This window comes from Tenrec ecaudatus, chromosome 15, assembly GCF_050624435.1.
Source record: "Tenrec ecaudatus isolate mTenEca1 chromosome 15, mTenEca1.hap1, whole genome shotgun sequence".
NCBI lineage: Eukaryota > Metazoa > Chordata > Mammalia > Afrosoricida > Tenrecidae > Tenrec > Tenrec ecaudatus.
This window is the reverse complement of record NC_134544.1, coordinates 40852932-40873133: the sequence shown is the minus strand read 5'-3', so window position 1 is coordinate 40873133 and position 20202 is coordinate 40852932. Positions and strand designations below refer to the sequence as shown.

Sequence of the window (20202 nt, the reverse complement as noted above, 5' to 3'; positions counted from 1 at the left end):
TCACAGACGCAGTGCACGCTCTGAGAGTTTACGTTCCGGGTCTCTTGCAAACATAGTGGGATCCATACTATTAGATGGTGGCCATTTCTAACAGGGATTGCTGTTCCCTCCACTCATGACTGTAGATTCTAGTATCTGTTGGCTGTCCAGCATCACAGACAGACACCGACACTGAGCCTGGAACAGCCTCAGACTGCAGCCCCAGTGTTCTTTTCACTGAGTTCAACGTGATGACGGTGCATCCAAAACGGCCAACTCATCCCTCCGAGACTCGTTGACCACCTGCTCGCTGGCAAGTACTAGGGACACTGGTGGACACAACAGACACAATGTCTGTCCTCGTGAAGGCCCTTACTTAGCATTTTGTGGAGGGGATACAGTAAGCGAATAAAAATGCAAAGGGGGCCTCAGGAACCCCGTTGTCTGTTAACTCCATTTTGACACAAACTTTTTGAAGCGCCCGCATATACCAGCTGGTGGTGCGTGCTATAAAGAAAAGGGAAAGCCATGCATGAGTGCTCTTCAGTGTTCGTCGGTTGTCAGTGTACATACGTGCACACCCAGGCGCACAGGCTGCAGGTTCCTAAGCAGCAGTCGCTGTCAGAATCAGCCTGCTTCTCTCTGGAGATAAGTTGACGGCGTAAGTTGTGGACCCGAGCCTTGGAAAATGTGTGACTACAAGAGGCCAGCTGTTGCTCTGCCTAAAGGAGTCCCTGCCAGCACTGTCTGCTGATTTTCAGCTGAGATTTGGCCTTTGCCTGTGGGGGAAATCTCCCGAGTACATGTTCTTCACAGCAGGGGGTTATGCTCCGTCCACCCCTCACAATGAGCCAAGAAGACAGAGGGTACAAGTGGGGGGGGGGGGTAAGCCGGAGGTGAGAGGGTTCGGTCTCAGAAGATTCACTTGTTGAGCCTGACACTCATGTTTGCTGCTCCCAAGCCAGGTGGCACAGCGGTTCCACAGTCGGGACCTGGAACCCCCTCTGCAGCTCTAGGGAGCTGCTCTGAACCGATTCCAGCAAGTGAACCTGTGGGGCCGCTCCGCCCTGTCACAGGGCTTCGTAGGCAGTGCCTCACCCCACTACCCAGACCGCTGCTCCAAGCTGTCCCTTCCCTGCCAGGAGAGGCGCATGGGGCTCTCGGGGAGGGGGAGAGAGGCCAGCAGGCACACAGGAGGGAGCTGCTATGTGAAGGTGTCGGTGATGGTCTCATTGAGCCCGACAGGTTGAGTGAGCATTTCCCAGGAGAGCAAGAAAGACACGGACCTGCCCGGTGTCTGGATGTGTGAATCTCATTCCAGACAGGTGATGGCCCAGAATGATGAGCTGGAAGAAAATGTTGCAGTCCATGAACAAGTTCTGGAAATTCTCTTAAGGATGGTTTTCCATGTAGTATGAGATTTTCTATACAGACTTTATTTTCTAAATGATTTTATTGGGAGCTCTTACAGATATTATAACAATCCATGCTTCAATTAGCTCAAACATAATTGTACAATTGCTACCACCATCAGTTTCAAAACATTTTCTTTCTTCTTGAACTCTTTGATATCAGCTCCCCTTTATCCCCTCTCTTCCCTCCCTCCTCCCCAGCCACCCTTACCTTTATACATCATATGTATATTATTTTTGCCATATCTTATACCATCCAGTGTGTGTGTTCACCTACAATTCTGTTACTCGTTCCCCTCAAGTGGGGCTGTGCAGTCATCCTTGCTGTTGGTTCCTCCTTCCTCTCCCCACCCCTTCCAGTGCCCTCAGGGAGCCGTCAATCCCCTTACTGTTTCTGAAGAGTTCGTCTACCCTGGATTTCAGGCATCGAACAACCTTAATTATACAAGTGAACATACACAGATCTAACAAGATGAATGAGGTAAAACGAAGGCCATAATAGTAAGGGGAGGAAATACGAAAGAACTAGAGGATAGTTAGGTGTTTACAGTGCTGTACTGCACCCTGGATGTGTCACTCCTTGTGTGTGGCCTGTCCACACACAAGCGTGAGGGACTGTCTAATTACCTTACAGGTGGGTTTGGGGTCTCCACTTTCCCCACACTCCTTGGCGTCAATTTGGTTGCTTGTTTTTGAGCTTCTGATGCCTGTTCCCTTCGACAGCTCGTGATGGCACAGGCTGGTGCGGGCTTTGTTGCACCCCTGCTAGTCGGCTGCTGTTTAACTTCAAGCCTGTAGGACTCCAGATGCTCTATCTTTTAATAGCCGGGCACCAGCTTGCTTCAGCACAGCTGCTTATGCACCCATTTTGTAAAGGCTTCTTTACTCCTATAGACTATCCTCTGCTTGAAGATGAGTGCACATAGTGTCAAGCACTGGGGATATTGTAAGAGCCAGGCCGACATGTGACTGCTTCACCTGGAGGAGCACATCAGCCTGCGACTTGAAACGGGGTCCATGTGTATCCCTCTGGAGTTTCTTCAGCACAGCCCACCCCACTCGCTGTGACAGTGTGTTGGGGGTCTGCCTCATCTGTTGTCTCCTCCCCATTTGTAAGCATGTGAGCAGGTGCACATCCCCAGAAATTCCTTGAAATCACAGCAAGGGGAATGAAAGTATGCAGCTGGAGGAGGCAGGGGGTGATACCTTTCTTGGCGAGTAAGTGGAGCGTCCGTATATTCCTGCCCTTCCAGTGGTATGCCCAAAGTCAGGAGAGGAAAAATGAGGCGAGATCTGCTCAGTCAGGCCTCCATTCTCAGCCACGTCCTCGCACTGCCAAGAGCCTGTTTCTCAGCAGAGAGCATTTGTCTCACTTGGCTCAGGATCATTTTGTGAAAAGGTACAGAACTCTTAATGGCTCATAATGCAAGTGATCTGAAGAAAGAGTGTCTCCAAGGATTGTAAATAATAAAATCCAAATCCGGGGAGGGAGTGATATGAGAGCTTACAGGGTGAACATCTGGTTGGCAGAAGGCAAGCGATGACAGTGGAAGACCCAGAATCCATTTGCAGGGTCCACACAGGGACTAAGCCTCTGGTGAATGCCCTCTGACCATGGTTGAGGGATGTGAATGACCTTGTTATCAGACAGAGAGCATTGCAAAGTCAATTCCGGCAGATGCAGGTAGGTCACAATGTAATATCATTTAATCTCCCTTTTAGCCTATTCTAAAATAGTTTCAGTTCCCCCCCAAAAAATAGTGACTGGGGCATGCACGTGCACTAACCTCTGGCGAATGCCCTCTGACCATGGTCTAGGGACATGAGTAGCCTTGCTATTCTACAGAATGCATTGGGAAGTGGATGACTGCAGATGCAGCTAAGGTAAAGTTTGGCACCTTATCTGAGTTCCATTTGACTCATTTTATATTTGTGCTAGTATTTAATATGTCTGCTTCTTTTCTCTGTTGTACTTCAGTGTTGTGGTTGGTTTTTGTTTGGGGTGGCTTTTTTCCTCTGTAAATTAAATACAGGCTCGGTAAATCTATAGAGACAGTAACTGGAATACGTGGTTCCTTGGAAGTATGGCAGGGAGTTTAGGAGAACTGGGGAGCTAATAACAAGGAGTGCACGAAGGAAGAAAGAAAATAGTCTAAAACAGATGTGATAATTATCCAATTCTTCCAAAGATAACTGAACTAGTAAATTGTAGGACTTGTGAAGTATATGCCAATAAAACTGTTAGCTTTTTTAAAAAGATAAACGTATGGTAAGCACAGTCATACCCTCTCTCCACTCTCCGCCTTCCACTCCCCTGCCCCTCCCTGCAGATTGTGGGTCTGTTAGGTCACACGTGTATTCTGGTCTGTGTTAGCAGGCGAGGAAGCCTACTCAGCCAGGGTGAACTGTGTCCAGCACAGTGACCACTCTGGTGCTGGCTAATAAACACACCATCAGCAAAAGGGAATGAGTCGGATGTTGGGAGATTAGACTTTGGGGCCCAGGCTCAAGCTTCCAAAAACGGCCTTGCTGTTTCTCCCTTGGACTTGAAACCCCCCCCCCCTCTTTGTTTTGCAACTGTCTTGTCATGATTTGTGTTGGCCTGTTGCTTATTTTTAATAATACGTCTGGGGGTGTGGGGGTTTCTTCCCCACCCCATTCCCTTGCAGGTACATTCATTAAAACTGGCCCTGGAAGGAGTGGAGAAGGAAAGGGATTTCTACTTTGGGAAGTTGAGAGAGATTGAGCTGCTCTGCCAAGAGCAGGGCCAGGAAAACAGTGACCTCGTGCAGCGACTAATGGACGTTCTCTACGCTTCAGATGAGCAGGTGAGTGTTTGTTAGGGCCCGGCTCCCACGCTCTCAGAGGACGCCCTCAAAGCCATGGTGCAGTGGACCAGTGCCCCTGAGAACACCTCCCCAGGGCCCATATTCCCAAAAGAATGAAAATCCGTCCCCCGATGATGGAATCGGCCCAGGCCTGCCTGGCATGCGTCCATACATGCACCTGGGAAGAGAGTAGTGGGTGGTGAGCAAGGGAGCTTGATGGGGAGGCCTGGCGTGCGGTCAAGTCCCAGAGGGTCCCGCTTTCGGAACAAATGAGCAATAAGATTGTGTGTAAGGATGCTTAGATTGGGGTTAATGAAGAAAGTAATCTAGATGTTTCCCCAGCCGCACTGCTCCCACAGCTGTCTGTTTCACTTCATACCTGGCTGTCCTGGTTACCCATTGCCAATCTAGCAGTGAACAGCAGGATCGCCCTTTGTCAGAAATGCTCCTAGAGAGCTTCCTTTTAGGGAGCGATCACTGGGGCTGATGCTCACAAGTAGCTGGGCCACAGGGTGACCCAGAGCATGGCTTAGAAGGCAAATGTAAGAACAGGAACAGATCGCAAGTAGAAGAGCATGAAGCGATGAGGGGAGCCAGTCTACCACTTGCTGTCAAGTCGAAGCCAACTCATAGTGGCCGCGTGTGTGTCAGAGTAGAACTGAGTGTCCCCGTGATCTGAGTCCCAGGCTTTTCTCCCCTGCCTGTGGGCAGACTTGAACCAACAACCTTTCAGTTAGCACCTGGGTAAGTTAACAAATCACACCACCCAAGGACTCATGAAGAGAGGAATGGGTGAGATAAAGGCCAGAGACCACGGCTAGTCACCCCAGAGGACAGAGGAGTGACACCCGGTGGGGCAGCTCCTTCATGGAGCCCCTGTGGAAGGGAGCGGGCAGAGGGTTGAGGTTCTGAGGTGAAGACGGCAGAGGAGTCGGCTGCACTTGCCTGGGCAGCGTGACCATGCTGCACTCTGAGGCTCTGCGGTCGCATTGCACGTGTGCTTAGTATTTTCCACAGCACATAGCCAGCCGCCAGCCTGCTGACTTGATGTTTCGCTCCAGCTAAATACCAAGCAAATGTGTACCCATTCATAACTCATCGTGCTGCAATGACCCTACATGCTGGGATTTGGCTACTGCCACTTCTTTATAAAGTTCCCCAGATGCGCTTTTTCAAATCCTGCCTGCTGCAGTCTGGAATAGAGAGCCAGTCTTACGGTCTTAGTCCCTAAAAACGCAGCCCCCGGGGGAGGAGTACCTTAAAGCAGCAGTTCTCAGCCTGTGGGGTGCAACCCCCTTGGGGGTCGAATGACCCTTTCACAGAGCTCGCCCGATTCATAACAGCAGCAAAATCACAGTTATGAAGGAGCAACCAAAATAATGTTATGGTTGGGGGGGTCAACCACCACACGAGGAACTGTATGAAAGGCTCACAGCACTAGGAAGGTTGGGAACCCCTGCCTTAAAGTTTACCAGTCATTAGGGCTGAGCGATGGGCTGGGAGGGGGAGGAGGGTGCAGGCCAGCGTGTTCATAGAAGGGAGCGCAGACTTGACACACACTCTGTGTGGGTTATCTGAGCAGTTTCAAACACAGGTGCAGGCCGAATGGTTTTCTAGTTTCAGGATATATTTTACTACCGCTCTGGGCCGCCCTTAAAGCACCCAGGTCTGTGGAGCTTTCTGTGGAGAGTAAGTCTTTCGATCCGGAATGTGCCGGGTGTCCCTGTTTAGACTGTGACTGGACCTTAGTTTCTAAAAAGAAAAGAGAGGCAGAGTATGTGGCATGTGCCCAGACACTGGAAGGTGTTTTTCATGCACTATGCCGCCTGCATGTACACTCACACACACATACACACACACACACATACACACACAAAGAGCTTCTTCGGACGTGGGCAAGAGTGGCTCAGAAGCAGCTAGTCTCAGCTCCTTCCTGCTTCCTCACCTGGATATCACCGTAGATAGAAAGGCTTCCTGCATTTGCCTAAGTCCCTGAGGTCAATGAATCTTGTTACCATTGGCCACGTCCCAACAATATAGCCAGGTTCTACCCCAGGAGGGGGAGTGCGATCGTGCATGTCAGAATAGGACTGCACCCCACAGGGTCTTCCTGGCTCCCTGGGACCTTTCCAAAGTAGATTGCCAGGTCCAGGTATCTCTGGGTGAGTTCGAACCTCCATTTCAATTAGTGGACAACACTTAGCCATCTGCACCACCATTGGAAAGGGAACCTTAAAGAGTCCCTGCCCTTGCCCATCTTCCTTGATGGCTCATGGTCTGAAATGTCATAACTTTGTGGAGAAAAATGCACAGTGGCTGCTCTGCCGTGGCACCTCCCCTGGCCCCCGCACCCCCCGAGCATCTGCTCTTACCACGGTTCCTCCAGGATAGATTTCAGGTCACCTCCACACTTTGGCAGTAGGGGAGTGTGTGATGTGGGTAGTGTCTGAGGCTGTTGGCGTGACTGTGTACACAAGTCTGAGAGAGCAGAGATTCCTGGCTGTCCGCTTGACCAAGAGTCCACCCCAGGTGAAGGAGGTGTTGGTGTGACGCAGGTACGTTGCTGAGGGACTACAGGCTGGATCACTGTGCCTGTGCGTCACTGAGGACAGATGACGGAGTCAACGCTGCATGTACATTTAAGCTGGAAGTGTTTGCTCGGGAGCGGGGTGTCTCCTTAAGCCTTTATTTGGGTGATGGCTGATCTCTGGCTTCTGTAGTCAAATGCTCCTAGAATAGTGTGTGTTTGGAAGATGTAGAAATCAGAAGGGGAGTTTTAGGAGTAGAATTAAACAAGTTGCTCCATCCCCAATTGTAGAAACATAACGGCAGTATCCAGAGCAAATCACCAACCAGCTATCTCATACCAACCAGGGCCACTGCCATACAGTTGGTTGCCACTCACAGTGACCCGAGAGACGGGTTTCCAAGGCTGTAGATCTTTACAGGAGCGGCCAACCTCATCTTTCTCTTGAGGAGTGACTGGTGGGTTTGAACTGCTACCCTTGAAATTACCTAACCAATACCTAATCTACGGTGCCACCAGACTCCCCCTAGTGCCTCCTTTGTTATGAGTGTGGTACCTGGACCCACAGGTGTCTGGACCAAATGATTAGCCAGCTGTTGTTCCATCATTGATTCTGTCCGCTAAAGTGCAGCTGACGGCAGACGATGGTTTGCGACTTGAAAGACCAATCAGGGAAGCCACGATGGCCTTCATCTGCCTCACACCGGTCTCATGGATCAGCCTGTGTGCTTGTCGTTGGGAATGTAGAAAGGGGAGACTGTCCCTGTCTGAAGAAGTGTCTACAGTCTTAGGGAGGGAAACAGACAGAGGTCCAATAACTAGTATGTGCCACATTATGACAAATGTGATCATGGAGACATAAATAAACTAGTGTAGGGAGCACTTAAAGAGACAGCCTGGAAGGACGGACCAAGCCTCTCAGAAGATGGCATTGATGGAGGGTGTTGAAGGATGACTCGGAATTCCAGAACACTGGTGGCACAGTGCTTAGAGCTCTCAGCTGCTAACCAGAGTTGGCAGGGCAAACCCACCAGCCACTCTGCAGGAGGAGGTGGCAGCCTGCTTCTGCCCCCACCCCAGGGACAGTGCTGCTCTCCTGTGGGGTTGCAGTGAGTCGGCACTCCTTTTCCTGGGAGGACACCGGCCAGGCAGAGTGAAGCCAACAGGGAGGTGCAGAGGCAAGAGGATGGTGGCTAAGTGGTGGCTGGGGAGTGCCCACTCACCAGTCTCCAGAGTAGGGGCCCTTCACAGCTTCTTGACGGGCCTGAGTTTCTCCTTTCTCTCCTGTTTCCTGCACAGCATTGAGAGCCACCATCTCTCTTGTCTTTTCTACTGTGTCGTTCTACTGAGTGTTCTTTATTATAGTTCTTATACTACAGTACATTCCCGATTGACAGCATGAGCTCTGGCAGCCTCATATGCAGTGCGTGAAGGAATCAGGTGGGTGGCTCTCGAGAGCACCGTATCCGGCACAGGTGTGTCTGACCGCCTACCTGCACGTGCATTTACTACGTTCTTTATGCTCGGACGGGGCATGTAAAAAGACTTTTCTTGTCTAGCAGCCTGTACTAGCATTGCATGGGCTGATTGTTCTCTGTTATGATATATAACTTCTCTCTCTGCGGTCAATTCAATGCTGACTCATAGCGACCCCAAGCCCTGTGAGTTTCTGAGAGTAACCATTTATGGGAGTAGAGAGGCCAGTCTTTCTCCCGCCAAGCTGCCAACCATGCGGATTGCAGCCCACCACGTAACCACTACACCACCAGGGCTCTTAAATGTAGCTTGCCCTCCTCCAAATAATAGGTGTATGCTGCCAACTTTTCAGGCGGCCTTCTCTTCCGCCCCCCACTTAGTAAGCCATTAGTAACTTGGGGAGTTGGCTCATAATTGGAGCAGTGCCCCAGCAGAGGGACCTGAGGGCCACGGCTCCTGCTGTGTGTCACATCACAGGGGGTGTCCTGTGACGGGAACTTGGGCCCAGTGTGCATGGGGTGCTGCCCTCAAGTGTGGTGTGTGCCGGGTCTCACGCTGGCTGGAGGCCCCGCAGTTAATTCTGACTTGCAATCCTGGGCTAATTCCTTTTTCCCATTGTTCCCTCTGGACTGTACCCCAGAGCACAGATGGCTTCCTGTAACATGTAGAATAGATCTTCATTTGCCACCTTTCCGTCAGCAGCCTGGGATGCGCAGCCCAGCTAAAGATTGAGGTCATGGATGGAAGAAGTGGTTTATTGGATGGTCTGCGTGTTGGCAGAGGACTAGTAAGGGCCTGCACTGGATCTGAACCCAAGTCTGTGGTACAATGTCCAATTTTCACTCTGAGCTGTGACAGCAAGGGTGCGCTTTTTAATTAACTGCCAATCAACCACGAGACTATTCTGACTCACGTGCCCCGAGACTACATATTTCTGGAACAGGAAGCCTCATCTTTCTCCTTTAGGGCACCAGGGTGGGTTTGAACTCTCGACTTTGCAGTTAGCAGCCCACTGCTTAGCCCACAGTACAAGCTTCTAAAATACAGTCTAAGTTGTCCCACACAGATACACAGATCAGAGTTTAAATCTGCAATGTGTAGGTGCCAGGCACTGTTCAGGGCACATGATGCATGTTACCCCATTAAATCCTCGCCGCTGCCCTGTTCAGGGATACTCATCCACATGTTACATATGAGGAAAGTCAGGCCAGAGGTCACAGAGCTGTGCACCCAGAGCCACCCAGTAGTAAATGCAGAGCTGACGGAACACCAGTCTCCATTTGTCATCGTCTCCGGCGATAAAGCAGTGTGTGGGGCGCAGGACCTGGGGTACATAGGTGGGACAGTTAACACCTTCAGCTGCTGACCAACCAGTTTGAAAGCTCCACCCACCCAGAGGTGCCTCAGAAGAGGATCCTGTCGATCCCCTTCCCAAGGAAGTCAGTCCCTGGAAACCTCACGGAGGACAGAGGTGCTCAGCAGGCATCGGCCATGACTTGGAATGGACTCAGTGACCACTGGCCACACGTGCTGCTGGGCCACCAAGTCGCTCCTCACTCACCGTGACCCTGCCCACAAGAATTCCCAGGCTGGTGCTCCAATGGCACCGTCGGGTAAATGTTGGACTGCTAGCCCAAGGTTGGCAGTTCAAACCCACCATCCACTCCATGGAAGAACGAAGGATGAGGCCGGCCTGCTCCTGGAAAGCTCTACAGCCTCAGGGTGTCCCTAGGGTGTCTGCGAGTCAGAAGGGCCTGGGTGGCAGTGGGAATCTGTTCCCCAGGAGCGTGTCACTAGGTCTCTCCTCCCTCGCAGCCTTGGTGGGTTTGACCACGGACCTTTAGGTTTCCATTGTGCCAGCAGGGCCCGTCCTCACAGCGACAGTCAGGGTCATCCCTTGTGGCACTGGGTGCTGCACCTGACTGCTGTGACCAGAGGTTCCAACCAAGTAAGACTCGCTGGCAGTCTGTGAGATGGGAGCAGAGGGACAGCTCATTGTGCTCAGGGGGCTGAGGAGATGAGGGTACAGGGTGTGAGACTAGGAAGGAGAAAGGGGAGGCGCAGGGAGCGGAGTCCAGGTGCAGAGTGTGAAACCTGAATATGTCTTATCTGTCCACTGTCGAGGGGGACACGCCTGGTCACACCTCAAAAGCATTTACCATGACTGGGCTTGAGGGGTGGTAGAGCAGTCCGCCTCTATTGATACGCCTTGCTCCTACTGCTTGGGTAATAACACATTCATTATTCCTTGTGAGGTCAGCAAATTAAAAGACTTTGCAGAGGCAGCAGGAGAGGGAGGTTGACCCCGGCGTGTGAGATGTTTCACTTGGCGAAGGAGATGGATACGTCTGACCTTTGGTGCCAAGGAAAGGAATGTCTGGCCCATTGGGTCACAGTTAGTAGCCAGGATAAAAGCAGAAACTGCCTCGAGTGCCCCGAATGCAAGGGCTTCAAAAAGTTGGTGAGAAATTCCTTTAGCGTTTAATACCTACTTCTTTAAGGCTCCTTGTGGGGCCACTGTTCGGAAGCTGAAAGCTCTGGTGGAGGGCGCCTTGCCCAGGAAGGGCGTCAACACTTGAGGATGAACCTTTCTTGCCCACCTAGCAAGTTTACTCATGTCAGATGAGTAACTAGTTATGAGGTGGGGTTCGTAAAGGCATAGAGAGCCCTCCTGGGGTGATGGTTAATACTTGGCTGCCAGTCAGAGGGTCAGCAGTTCAATCCCACCAGCAGCTCCATGGAAGAAACCACCTGGCAGCCCGCTACCACCAGGATGGCAGCCTAGGAAACCCTATAGGGCAGCTCCACTCTGCTACACAGGGGTCTCTGTGGCTCCTCCCGGAAGAGAGCCCACAAGGCACAGTGGGAGGCTGCTAACCAGAAGGTCAGGGGTTTGAATCCACCAGCCAGCTTCTGTAAACATTAGTAGCCTTGGAAACCCACGAGCGTCTCCTCCCTTGTCCTACAGGGTCCCTGTGAGTCAGAATCGACTTGACAGCAATGGGTTTGGATGAGTCAGACACACACAGGCACTCGCACGCTGCAGGCAGCAAAACCCAGCCCAGCCACAGCCCTTGGGACTGGTGGAGCCCACTGGACACGCCAAGAGGCCTGAGGCTTTACTGGTGTATGTCACAGCAGGTTGCTTTGTGTCGAAACCACCAGCTGGTCTTCAGGAGAAAGGCTTTCTACACCCGTAAAGGTTGAAGCCGTGGAAACCCACAAGGGCAGTTCTGCCCTGCCTAGAGAGCCCCTCTGACTTGGAATCAACTCGATGGCCATGAGTTTGGTTTGGTTTCTGCTGTTTAAGAGGGGAAGGAAATTCTTAGTAAGTTCCAGGTGGGCTGGGGTGGCTGGATTGGATGGTGCTCTCTCTGCAAGCCAGTGACTGTGTTCTCAGGAATGATTCATTCTTCAAGGGCACAGGATCATCAGGCGTGCGTGCGTGCGTGCGTGCGTGCGTGCATGTGTGTGTGTGTAGCTAGGAGCAGTAGGCCTGCTGCTCTCCACACTGGGCCTTGGCAGTGGGGTGGCAGACCCTGTGTGGCCTTATAATCCCATCAGTGACCTGAGCTCTAACTTTGCCCCTGCCCCGCCCACAGGAGGGGCACACAGAGGAGGCAGAAGCAGAAGAGCAAGTCCACGAACAGCAGCCCCCGCAGCAGGATGAGTACTGAACCGGCCTCGGCAGCTCTTGACACTTCCATGTTGTGTGGAAACTTTTTTTCTGGAGATTTGGAACATGTGTGGCCTCAAGCTCAACAGAAACCAGTTGTTTCTGATCTGCCGTTAACACCCACACACTGTCGCATCGGCCAGCCATGCTCTCGGTTCTCATTCACCTTGCCAAGATGCGCTAGCAGGTGGCCACTCTGGCCGTCTACCGGAGAGAGCGTAGGGTCACATACCTTCAACTTCACGCGGCTGCTTCAGATTGGTTCTGCTCTCTCCTTCATTTCTCTCCCAAGCAACTCTCCCTGCCCTCTACCCCACCCTCACCCCCTTTGTATCCTGGTGTGAAACAATGGTAATTTGATATATGGTATTTATATTGGCATTTCTCAGCCCAGTGTCACTAGATGTCACATGCATTCGTGGTGCTTTGGTGTTTGCAAGTCTAACTTCTGAGCGTCAATTGGGTCAAATAAGACATTGGAACAAAGGGAAACATGCTCCCATGAAAGCCATAATGACAGTGATTGGTTTGGGGGCGGGGGCCCAGGGCCAGCTTCTCCCGCTCCTCACAACACGGAAGAGGGTAAAGCTGAACAGAACAATGGATTCAGAACACAGTCCGCTTGGCCCAGCAGTGTTTCTCGCCCACCCCACACAGTACGTTGTTTGTTTTGAAAGACATTCACTCAAGGAGAACACCATCTCGGCTTTGCCCTCCCCCACCCAGGTCCCCTGCTCCCTTCTTTCTCAGGGTCCTCTCTGGTGGGCACCCCTTCTCCCCGAGATGCGCTCATCAGGGCCTACAGCCCAAAGGGGTCGGGAGACACAGGACCTTCTGCTTCCGTGTCGCCCTCACTCCCACCCCTCCTCCAGAGGGTGTCGGCCCAAAGCCTGGCATTCCCACCAGGCCATTCCTCCCAAGAACAACACGGGGCAAGTGTAGCCCCAGCTTCCAGGCCTCAGTGGTGCGCAGCACGCTTTCTGGAAGGCTGGCCGGGAAGACCTTGTGAGCAGAAGCCAACTCCCAAGGGGAGACATGGTCCTGCTTCTGGTTCTGACACCAGAGTGACAGCACAGGAAGACCCGTGACTCCCGGTCCTTTCCGGAGCAAGGAAGTTCCCCACTTGACCATCAGGGCCCTTCTCGCCGTCACCCTTCGCCACACAGTGGCGACTCATAAATAGGAGAAACATTCATGAATTAAAAAGCATTCCTTATTTTTTAAACTAATGTTTGCACATTTTCTTCATCTCTTTCCAAAATCTTTGCCATCCCCCCACCCCCACCCTCATGGTATCCCTTCCTGGACCCTTCATTTCACCTGGTCTCTAACCTTAGACTGACTTTCACTTATTATTTGGCTTAGCAGTTGCAACAACAACACAAAAGAAAGATACAAATGTGTCCACCCCACGTACCTGAAAAGCTGAAATAAATGTCTGAATTAAGTCTCACAAAGCTTCGAGATCTCTTTATTCATGGACTGAAGTCCAATTCTACACTCTGGCCAAGCTTTCCACCAAAAGAAATCTTTTCAAAATCAATCAGCTGCTGCACAGTGGTATCCATTGAGCTACACGTGGAAACGGTCGCTTATGTTTTTGTGACTCGGACCAATGTCGTGTGGTGTTTGCTTCCCTCTTTTCTCTGCGGCTGGAAACCAGGCTCTCGGCAGTGACGTCCTCCCCACCTGGCTACAGTGCGGCCGCCCCACGCTTCCCCGTGTGTTGTGCTCCTGCGCTGTTGCCCTCCATTCCTCACTCTTGCAAAGAGGCGCAGTCCACGCTTGCTAGGAAGTTAGCACCGGCCCTGAGCAGAACCCCACTACAGGTGGGTACCTCGGTGACATCACAGGGAGTCAGGCTCCTGTCTTCTGCAGGAACCACGTGACGTACTGTGTCGTTTGCAGAAAGCCGCTCAGATGAGTTCACTGAGCCACATCATTCCTCCCAGCTCCCCAGGACATTCTGGCCAGAGAGGCAGCCAGAGAACTGTCCCCAAGCAAAGTTCATCCTCTCGAGGCGTTTGGGGATCGACTGTCCATTTCTTTAAAGGAGAGCTGGAACTACTCTTTCTGTCTCCATTCTGAACAGGTCCCCGGATGAAGTCACCAGGGCTCTGGGGACTCTGTCTCAGTTAAACTTCAGAGTCACGGCTCCGGCCCTCTTTTCTCTTGTGCCCACTTCTCCACGGGGCATTCTGGGCATGCTGTCCCTATGGCCACCCCCAGGCACTCGTCATCCTGGGTTGAGAACTGTCCCAACGCCGCCGCCCCCTCCCCCACACACACCCTCACCTGTCGGCCAGTTACAGCACATCCACACGAGTCGGGTAGGAAGTGATTGAAGCAGAGGGCTCTGAGCAGGCCCACCACGTTCTTTCTAAGCAGGAGAAGAAAACACAAACACCCTGTTGACCCAGAGATGTAAACTCCAGGAGAGAATCTACAGCTCCTCCCTCCCCTGGTGAGTATTCCCAATCCTCCGTTAAGGTTTAATATGCATTCAAGTTACTTTTATGAGCTAGTACACCAGAAAGCTTTTGTTATATAGTACATGTAAACGGAAAGGAATGTACGCATATGTCTTGTTAATTATAAATATAGATAATAATGACACAATAGAGGAAAAAGTCTTATTCAGATGTATCACGTTCATTTTACGTTTCCCGCCTATTGTCGCATGGTAGACTAGGTTTCGGGGGTTTTTTTGTTTTTGTTTTGTCTCTGAATATGTGAATAACTTGACTTGCGTTTATCTTTTTACATATTTAATAAAAAAAGGTATATGTTAAAATCAGCCTGGATCTATAGTTTCTTCCATTTTGACACTGTTGCCTTTTTTTTCTTCTTTTTGTAGTTTTTTTTTTTACTTTTTTGTAGTGAATATGTATGTATTAATCAGTTTGGGTGGACTCACATGTTTTTATGAGTTAACACGGGTAGGAGAGACTTTATAAAAAGTCATGACCTATGTTACTCCGTGGACTGCGTACTTCAAAGTCACCAGCCGCTACTCAGGAAAAAGATGAGACTTTCTATGCCTATGAAGAGTTACAGGGTTGGAAACCCACAAGAGCAGTTCTACCCTGACCTAAAGGCGTTTTGACATCAAACGTAGCAGGTGTAGTGCTTTGTTAAAATTTTATACACACACACACAAAAGAAGAATCAACTATTCCCTGATGAAAGTATGTTTGCAGACACAGCTTGCTTCATCCAGATTAGACTGGATGAACACAGCAAGGGAAAAGTGGGAAAGGGGAGAGGTGTCTTAAGTAACGCTTTGTGGCAGGAGGACAATAGACAAAAATCCTTTGCATCCCTGTATTTGAAATGTTGGTATTTTAATGTGTTTGAATCCATACACTGAGGCCAGCCCAGGGAGCCAGGGTAGAGGCTGTACAGCCCTGTGTGCCCTGAGCCTGCCTGGGACTGAGGCGCACACCTTTCACGCTGCCGGATGCCAACCTAAGCTGCCCTCAAGCACCACCTAGAGGTCAATTTGGTTCCCAGTCACACTATCTTGTTCATTTCTGTGTGTGTGTGTGTGTGTGTGTGTGTGTGTGTGTGTGTGTGTGTGTGTGTGTGTGAAGCACAATGACTTGGGAACCTAGTAAGACACAAAGGTCCTACAACATTTGCCCCTTCTGAATGTATTTCTCCCCAGAACCTTTTTGTGGCAGAAGTCTGTTGCAGCTGTCCAAGTCACTAGCCTCAGGCTGTAAACTCCGAATCTCACCCTTACACATTTGCTCACCAGTGATCAAGAATCTCACGAAACTCACTGTCACTGAGTCCATGCCCACGCTTAGCGACTCCACAGGACAGAACTACCGCTGTGAGTTACTGAGACTCACCGTGTATAGGAGTAGAAACCCCCGTCCCGCTCCATCAGAGCTGCTGGTGTCTTCAAACTGCTAACCTTGTGGATCCCAGCCCGACATGTAACCTCTACACTGCCCAGGCTCCTAATATCATCGAGAATACACAGACTTTGTCACAGGCAAACACTGATAAACGCTTATGACCAGAGGCTCAAATGTGTGGTGGAACAACGAGTCCCATTAAGTCTCAGTGATCTCTAGAAACATAATGTGTTCTTATTAGTGTCTTGAGTGGTCTCATGAGTCCAGAGACAAAAAATAAGTAAAAGCTCACGAAAGGCTATGAATTTAAAATTATAGATGGTACATCTCTAGAAGTAAACACACCCACAACTTAGTTATACTCACAGTACAAATCCCCTCTGTCATGTTGCGCATCATGGTGTCCCTTTAAGAACGACATCCAACAAATCAATTTTATTCTTCCATTTTGATTACACTCCTACTAAACTAAATCCAGAAGCAAAATGACCTCATCAAGTGTAATTTCTGAGGCAGCCCGGCGGGATTGGCTTGGAGTTTGGGGCTTGTCCTTGGGCAGTCTTGGGTCCTGAAGTCTTGGCATGGGAAGGCCCTTCGGGTGTGAAGGCCCTTTCTGAAGCAATGCCTTCCTGTGGATAAAAGCACCGAGGGCTCTTGGTAGAGAATGTCTCCTGTGAGCTTCTCGTTCAACAGAACAGCCATTAGACATCCACAGAGAGGCTCTGATACGACACGAGTGATGTGTGGCAGCTGTGTGTTCATGCTGAGAATTTGGGCTGGTAAGGTTTAGTAGTGATACACACTAACTGCCATCACGATGATGCCAGCTCATGGTAGAATTGCCCCAAGCGTTTCCAAGACTGTAACTTGACAGGAGTAGAAAGCCTCATCTTTTGTGAAGTGACTAGTGGTTTCGAACTGCCAACCTTGCAGTTATCGGCCAGACACGTAGCTACTACCCCACTGAGGCTCCTGGTGAACACAGGGTCTCCACAAATCGGAGTCGACTCCACAGCAGCCAACAACCACCTCCCTTAAAGGTTGTTCTGGAGAGCAAATGAGATGATCAATGGTGGTATGTCACTAAATTCAGGGTGATTTGGTCCCTACAATAGGTAACTAGAGCAACATAGACTAGTGAAGGACAATTTATTTTGTTACTTGGCATCATGAAAATAAAATGTAACATTGGTCACATTTCTACTTATAACAACTCTCAAATAATTTGGACACCCTGTTCTGCTGAGCTCAGCTTCATCATCAATCAGATGAGGGAACTAGACGCAATGACCTTTGAGATCGCAACTGGTTCTCTCAGACTGTAATTCCCAGTAAACTGCACCATCAAAAAACACATGACCCCTAAGTCATTCTCTGTGCTAGGCATATCTTTCCTGCCTTCCCCCCTGGCCAACCAGTTGCCCAGGAGTGCTTTCAGACTCCTGGTGGCTGTGTGTGTCAGGAGTAGAAGTGTGCTCCGTAGGGGGCTCCAGTGACCGGCATTTGGAAACCGATCGTCGGGCACCTCTGTGTGGACCCAGACCTCCAACTTTTGGGTTAGCAGCTGAACACAACCATTGTGAACTAGGGGCAAGTGACATGGTGTTGGGGGAGGGGGTGGGAATAAAATGTTGGGAGTTGCTTAGCCAACCACAGTAGTGCTCAGAAAATGTAGCATTTAAACATCATTGTCACGGGTTCTTTGGTTTTGTTCTTTACCTGAGGCCACTTCCTGTGTAAATAAAATGAGTAGTAATGGTAAATACAAACTGGTCCCGCGTGTACTCCCAACATGAATTAGAGAAATAATTGGCTTCACTTAGCTGTCGATTTGTACCGAATGGCCAAAGTTGGCACCTTGCCCTGCGTAGGTTATCCCTGAGCTGGTGGGGTCACAGGCAAGCCACCCATTAACACCAAGCACCCTCTTCTGAACAGCCCCCTTTCAGCAATAACCTGGCGGTGCTGTGGGCTGGGCAGTTGGCTACTAGCCACAAGGCTGGCCATCCAAACCCACCAGCAGATCTTCCGGAGAAAGAGGACATCTGTTACTATAGTTACCCTATGAGTGGGAATGAACCCGACCACTGGGCTCTATGTGTGTGTGTGGGGGGGGGGTCCTCAGTAATAACGGCATGCTTCACCTGTGTCTACCTCATTTATGACATTGTTTTCACTACCAAAGGCAGGAAAAAAAGGATTGCACTGGGCAGGGGTGACTTTTTTGACACAGTGAACAGGACGAGGCAATTCCTCTGGTGTCTGCAAAGCCCTTACCTGCGGACATGCACCAGCGCCTGGAGACGCCAGTGGGGGGCTGTGCCCTGCAGTCACTCGCTTGACAAATGGTCATGTCGCTCTCTGCAAGTAAGAAACACAAGGTGGGTGGGGGAACCCAAGCTAAAGGAAGCACTTACAGTCACTACTCTGGAAAGCAAATCCCGTGCTCCCTGCCTCCAGCTTCCTGCTCCTGAAAATGCCTTTGTTACTGAGGACTGGAAAACCTGGCTTCTCCCAATGGAAAGGGCTTCCTGTGGCAGATTTTCTTCATTGGTTGTGATGTTAAAGACATCTGAAGGGGTGTTGAAGGGATCAGGTAGCAGACATCAAAGAACTAAAAGTCATATCATTGTGTGCTCACCTTCCCCATACAAACACTGAAGACAAATGTGTGCCAAAGCAAGGGTGGTAAAGAAGGCTGATGGTGCCTAGCTATCAAGAGATATGGGTCTTAAAGGCTTGGAGGTAAACAAGCAGCCATTTAGCCCAGAAGCAACAAAGCCCACATGGAATAAACATACCAGCCTGTTTGATTACAAGGAATCGAAGGGATCAGGTATCAAGCACGAAAGAACAAAAAATCATATGAATGAGGGGGTGTGTGGGGTGAGTACCCAAGGCCCATCTGTAGGCAACTGGACATCCCTTTGCAGAGGGGTAATGAAGAAATGAGTCAGTCAGGGTGCAGTATAGCATCGATGAAACACAACGTTCCTCTAATTCTTAAATGCTCCACCCACCCCCGCAATATCATGATCCCAATTCTACCTTACAAACCTGGCTAGACCAGAGAATGTACACTGGTACAGATAGGAACTGGAAATGGGATCCAGGACAGATGAACCCCTCAGGACTAGTGGTGAGAGTGACGATACCAGGAGAGTGGAGGGAAGGTAGGGTAGAAAGGGGGAACTGATTATAAGGATCCACCTTCCTGGGGATGGACAACAGAAAAGTGGATGAAGGGAGATATTGGACAGTGTAAGAGATGACAAAATAAAAATAACTTATAAATTATCAAGGGTTCATGAGGGAGGGGGGAGCGGGAAGGGAGGGAGGAAATGGAGCTGATATCAAGGGCTCAAGTGGAAAGCAAATGTCTTGAGAATGACGAGGGCAACAAAAGTACAAATGTGCTTGACACAATGGATGTATGGATTGTGATAAGTTGTACAAGTCCCCAATAAAATGGTTTTAAAAAAAACACCGCAAGGACAATATAGAACATGTATTTTACTGAGGATGCTATTCATTTTCAGCGTAGTGTATTTACCCGCCCCCCCCAAAAAAAATAGATTTAATAAAAAATCTGTTCGCTTCTCAGAATTTACCATCTGAGTCCTTTTTGTGTGTGTGACTTTGAATCTGTACCCTCTGGTTTTCTTCATTCTGTTCTTGTCACTTCACATCATGGCTATCTTTACAATTATCCTGAATATCCCGGGAGGGGGTTCAGCCATTGCCACATTCATCAGGATTGGCGCTCCCAGCTGCTCAGTGAGACCCAGCACTGCATTTCCTCATCCATCCCTCTGAGGAAGAGCAGCGGTGGCAGGGACCTAGCAGGTGGTCTGTCCACCAGCACCTTTGACATGCAGGCAGCAGTGCATCTACTGCATTCAGGCCTGCCACGGACTGAGTTGTTTACTGGAACCTAGTTTCCACATCTGGAACACAGGAATAATAATAGAAACCTTTTTGACCGCTAATAGGAGCTCAAAAAACAGTCGTTACATGGGGGAACACAAAAATGTTTTCGTTAATCATTTGATGAATGGAACTTTTTCACTACTACATGCACTTGAATTATAGCATTAATTGTAACATTAACTGTTTGCCTCCTCACCCTAACCTAGACCTAGCGGGTGCTCAATACACAGAGTGGTGGGTGTGCAGTGCTGTGAATATCCAGTAAGAATACATGCAGAACGCTTAGTAGAGTGCCTGGGACACCATACTTGATACATTGGTCGCTGTAGCACCACCAGGAACACTGATGGACATAGTCGTTACCGGTTGGGCTGCTAACCCGAAGGTCAGCAGTTCAAATCCACCAGCTTCTCCATCGGAGACACAAGGGTTTCTACTCCAGTGAAGAGTTACTGTCTGGAGTACGAGTCGGCGCACGCGGCCCCGGTCCGGGTGACTTTGCAGAGCA

The 20202-nt window shown here is 50.1% G+C and overlaps 1 protein-coding gene across 3 annotated transcripts in view; it reads left to right on the top strand.

Annotated features, from left to right (window-relative positions):
* Nucleotides 1-13355, top strand: part of MAPRE2 (microtubule associated protein RP/EB family member 2) — a 180815-nt gene extending 167460 nt beyond the window's left edge. For all 3 annotated transcript variants that reach the window (XM_075532555.1, XM_075532554.1, XM_075532553.1), the window contains 2 exons: nucleotides 4061-4219; nucleotides 11825-13355. In XM_075532555.1, the coding sequence (XP_075388670.1) occupies nucleotides 4061-4219; nucleotides 11825-11899 (234 nt within the window). In that variant the 3' untranslated portion in view covers nucleotides 11900-13355. The remainder of the gene's footprint in view (nucleotides 1-4060; nucleotides 4220-11824) is intronic.
* Nucleotides 13356-20202: the final 6847 nt, after the last annotated feature.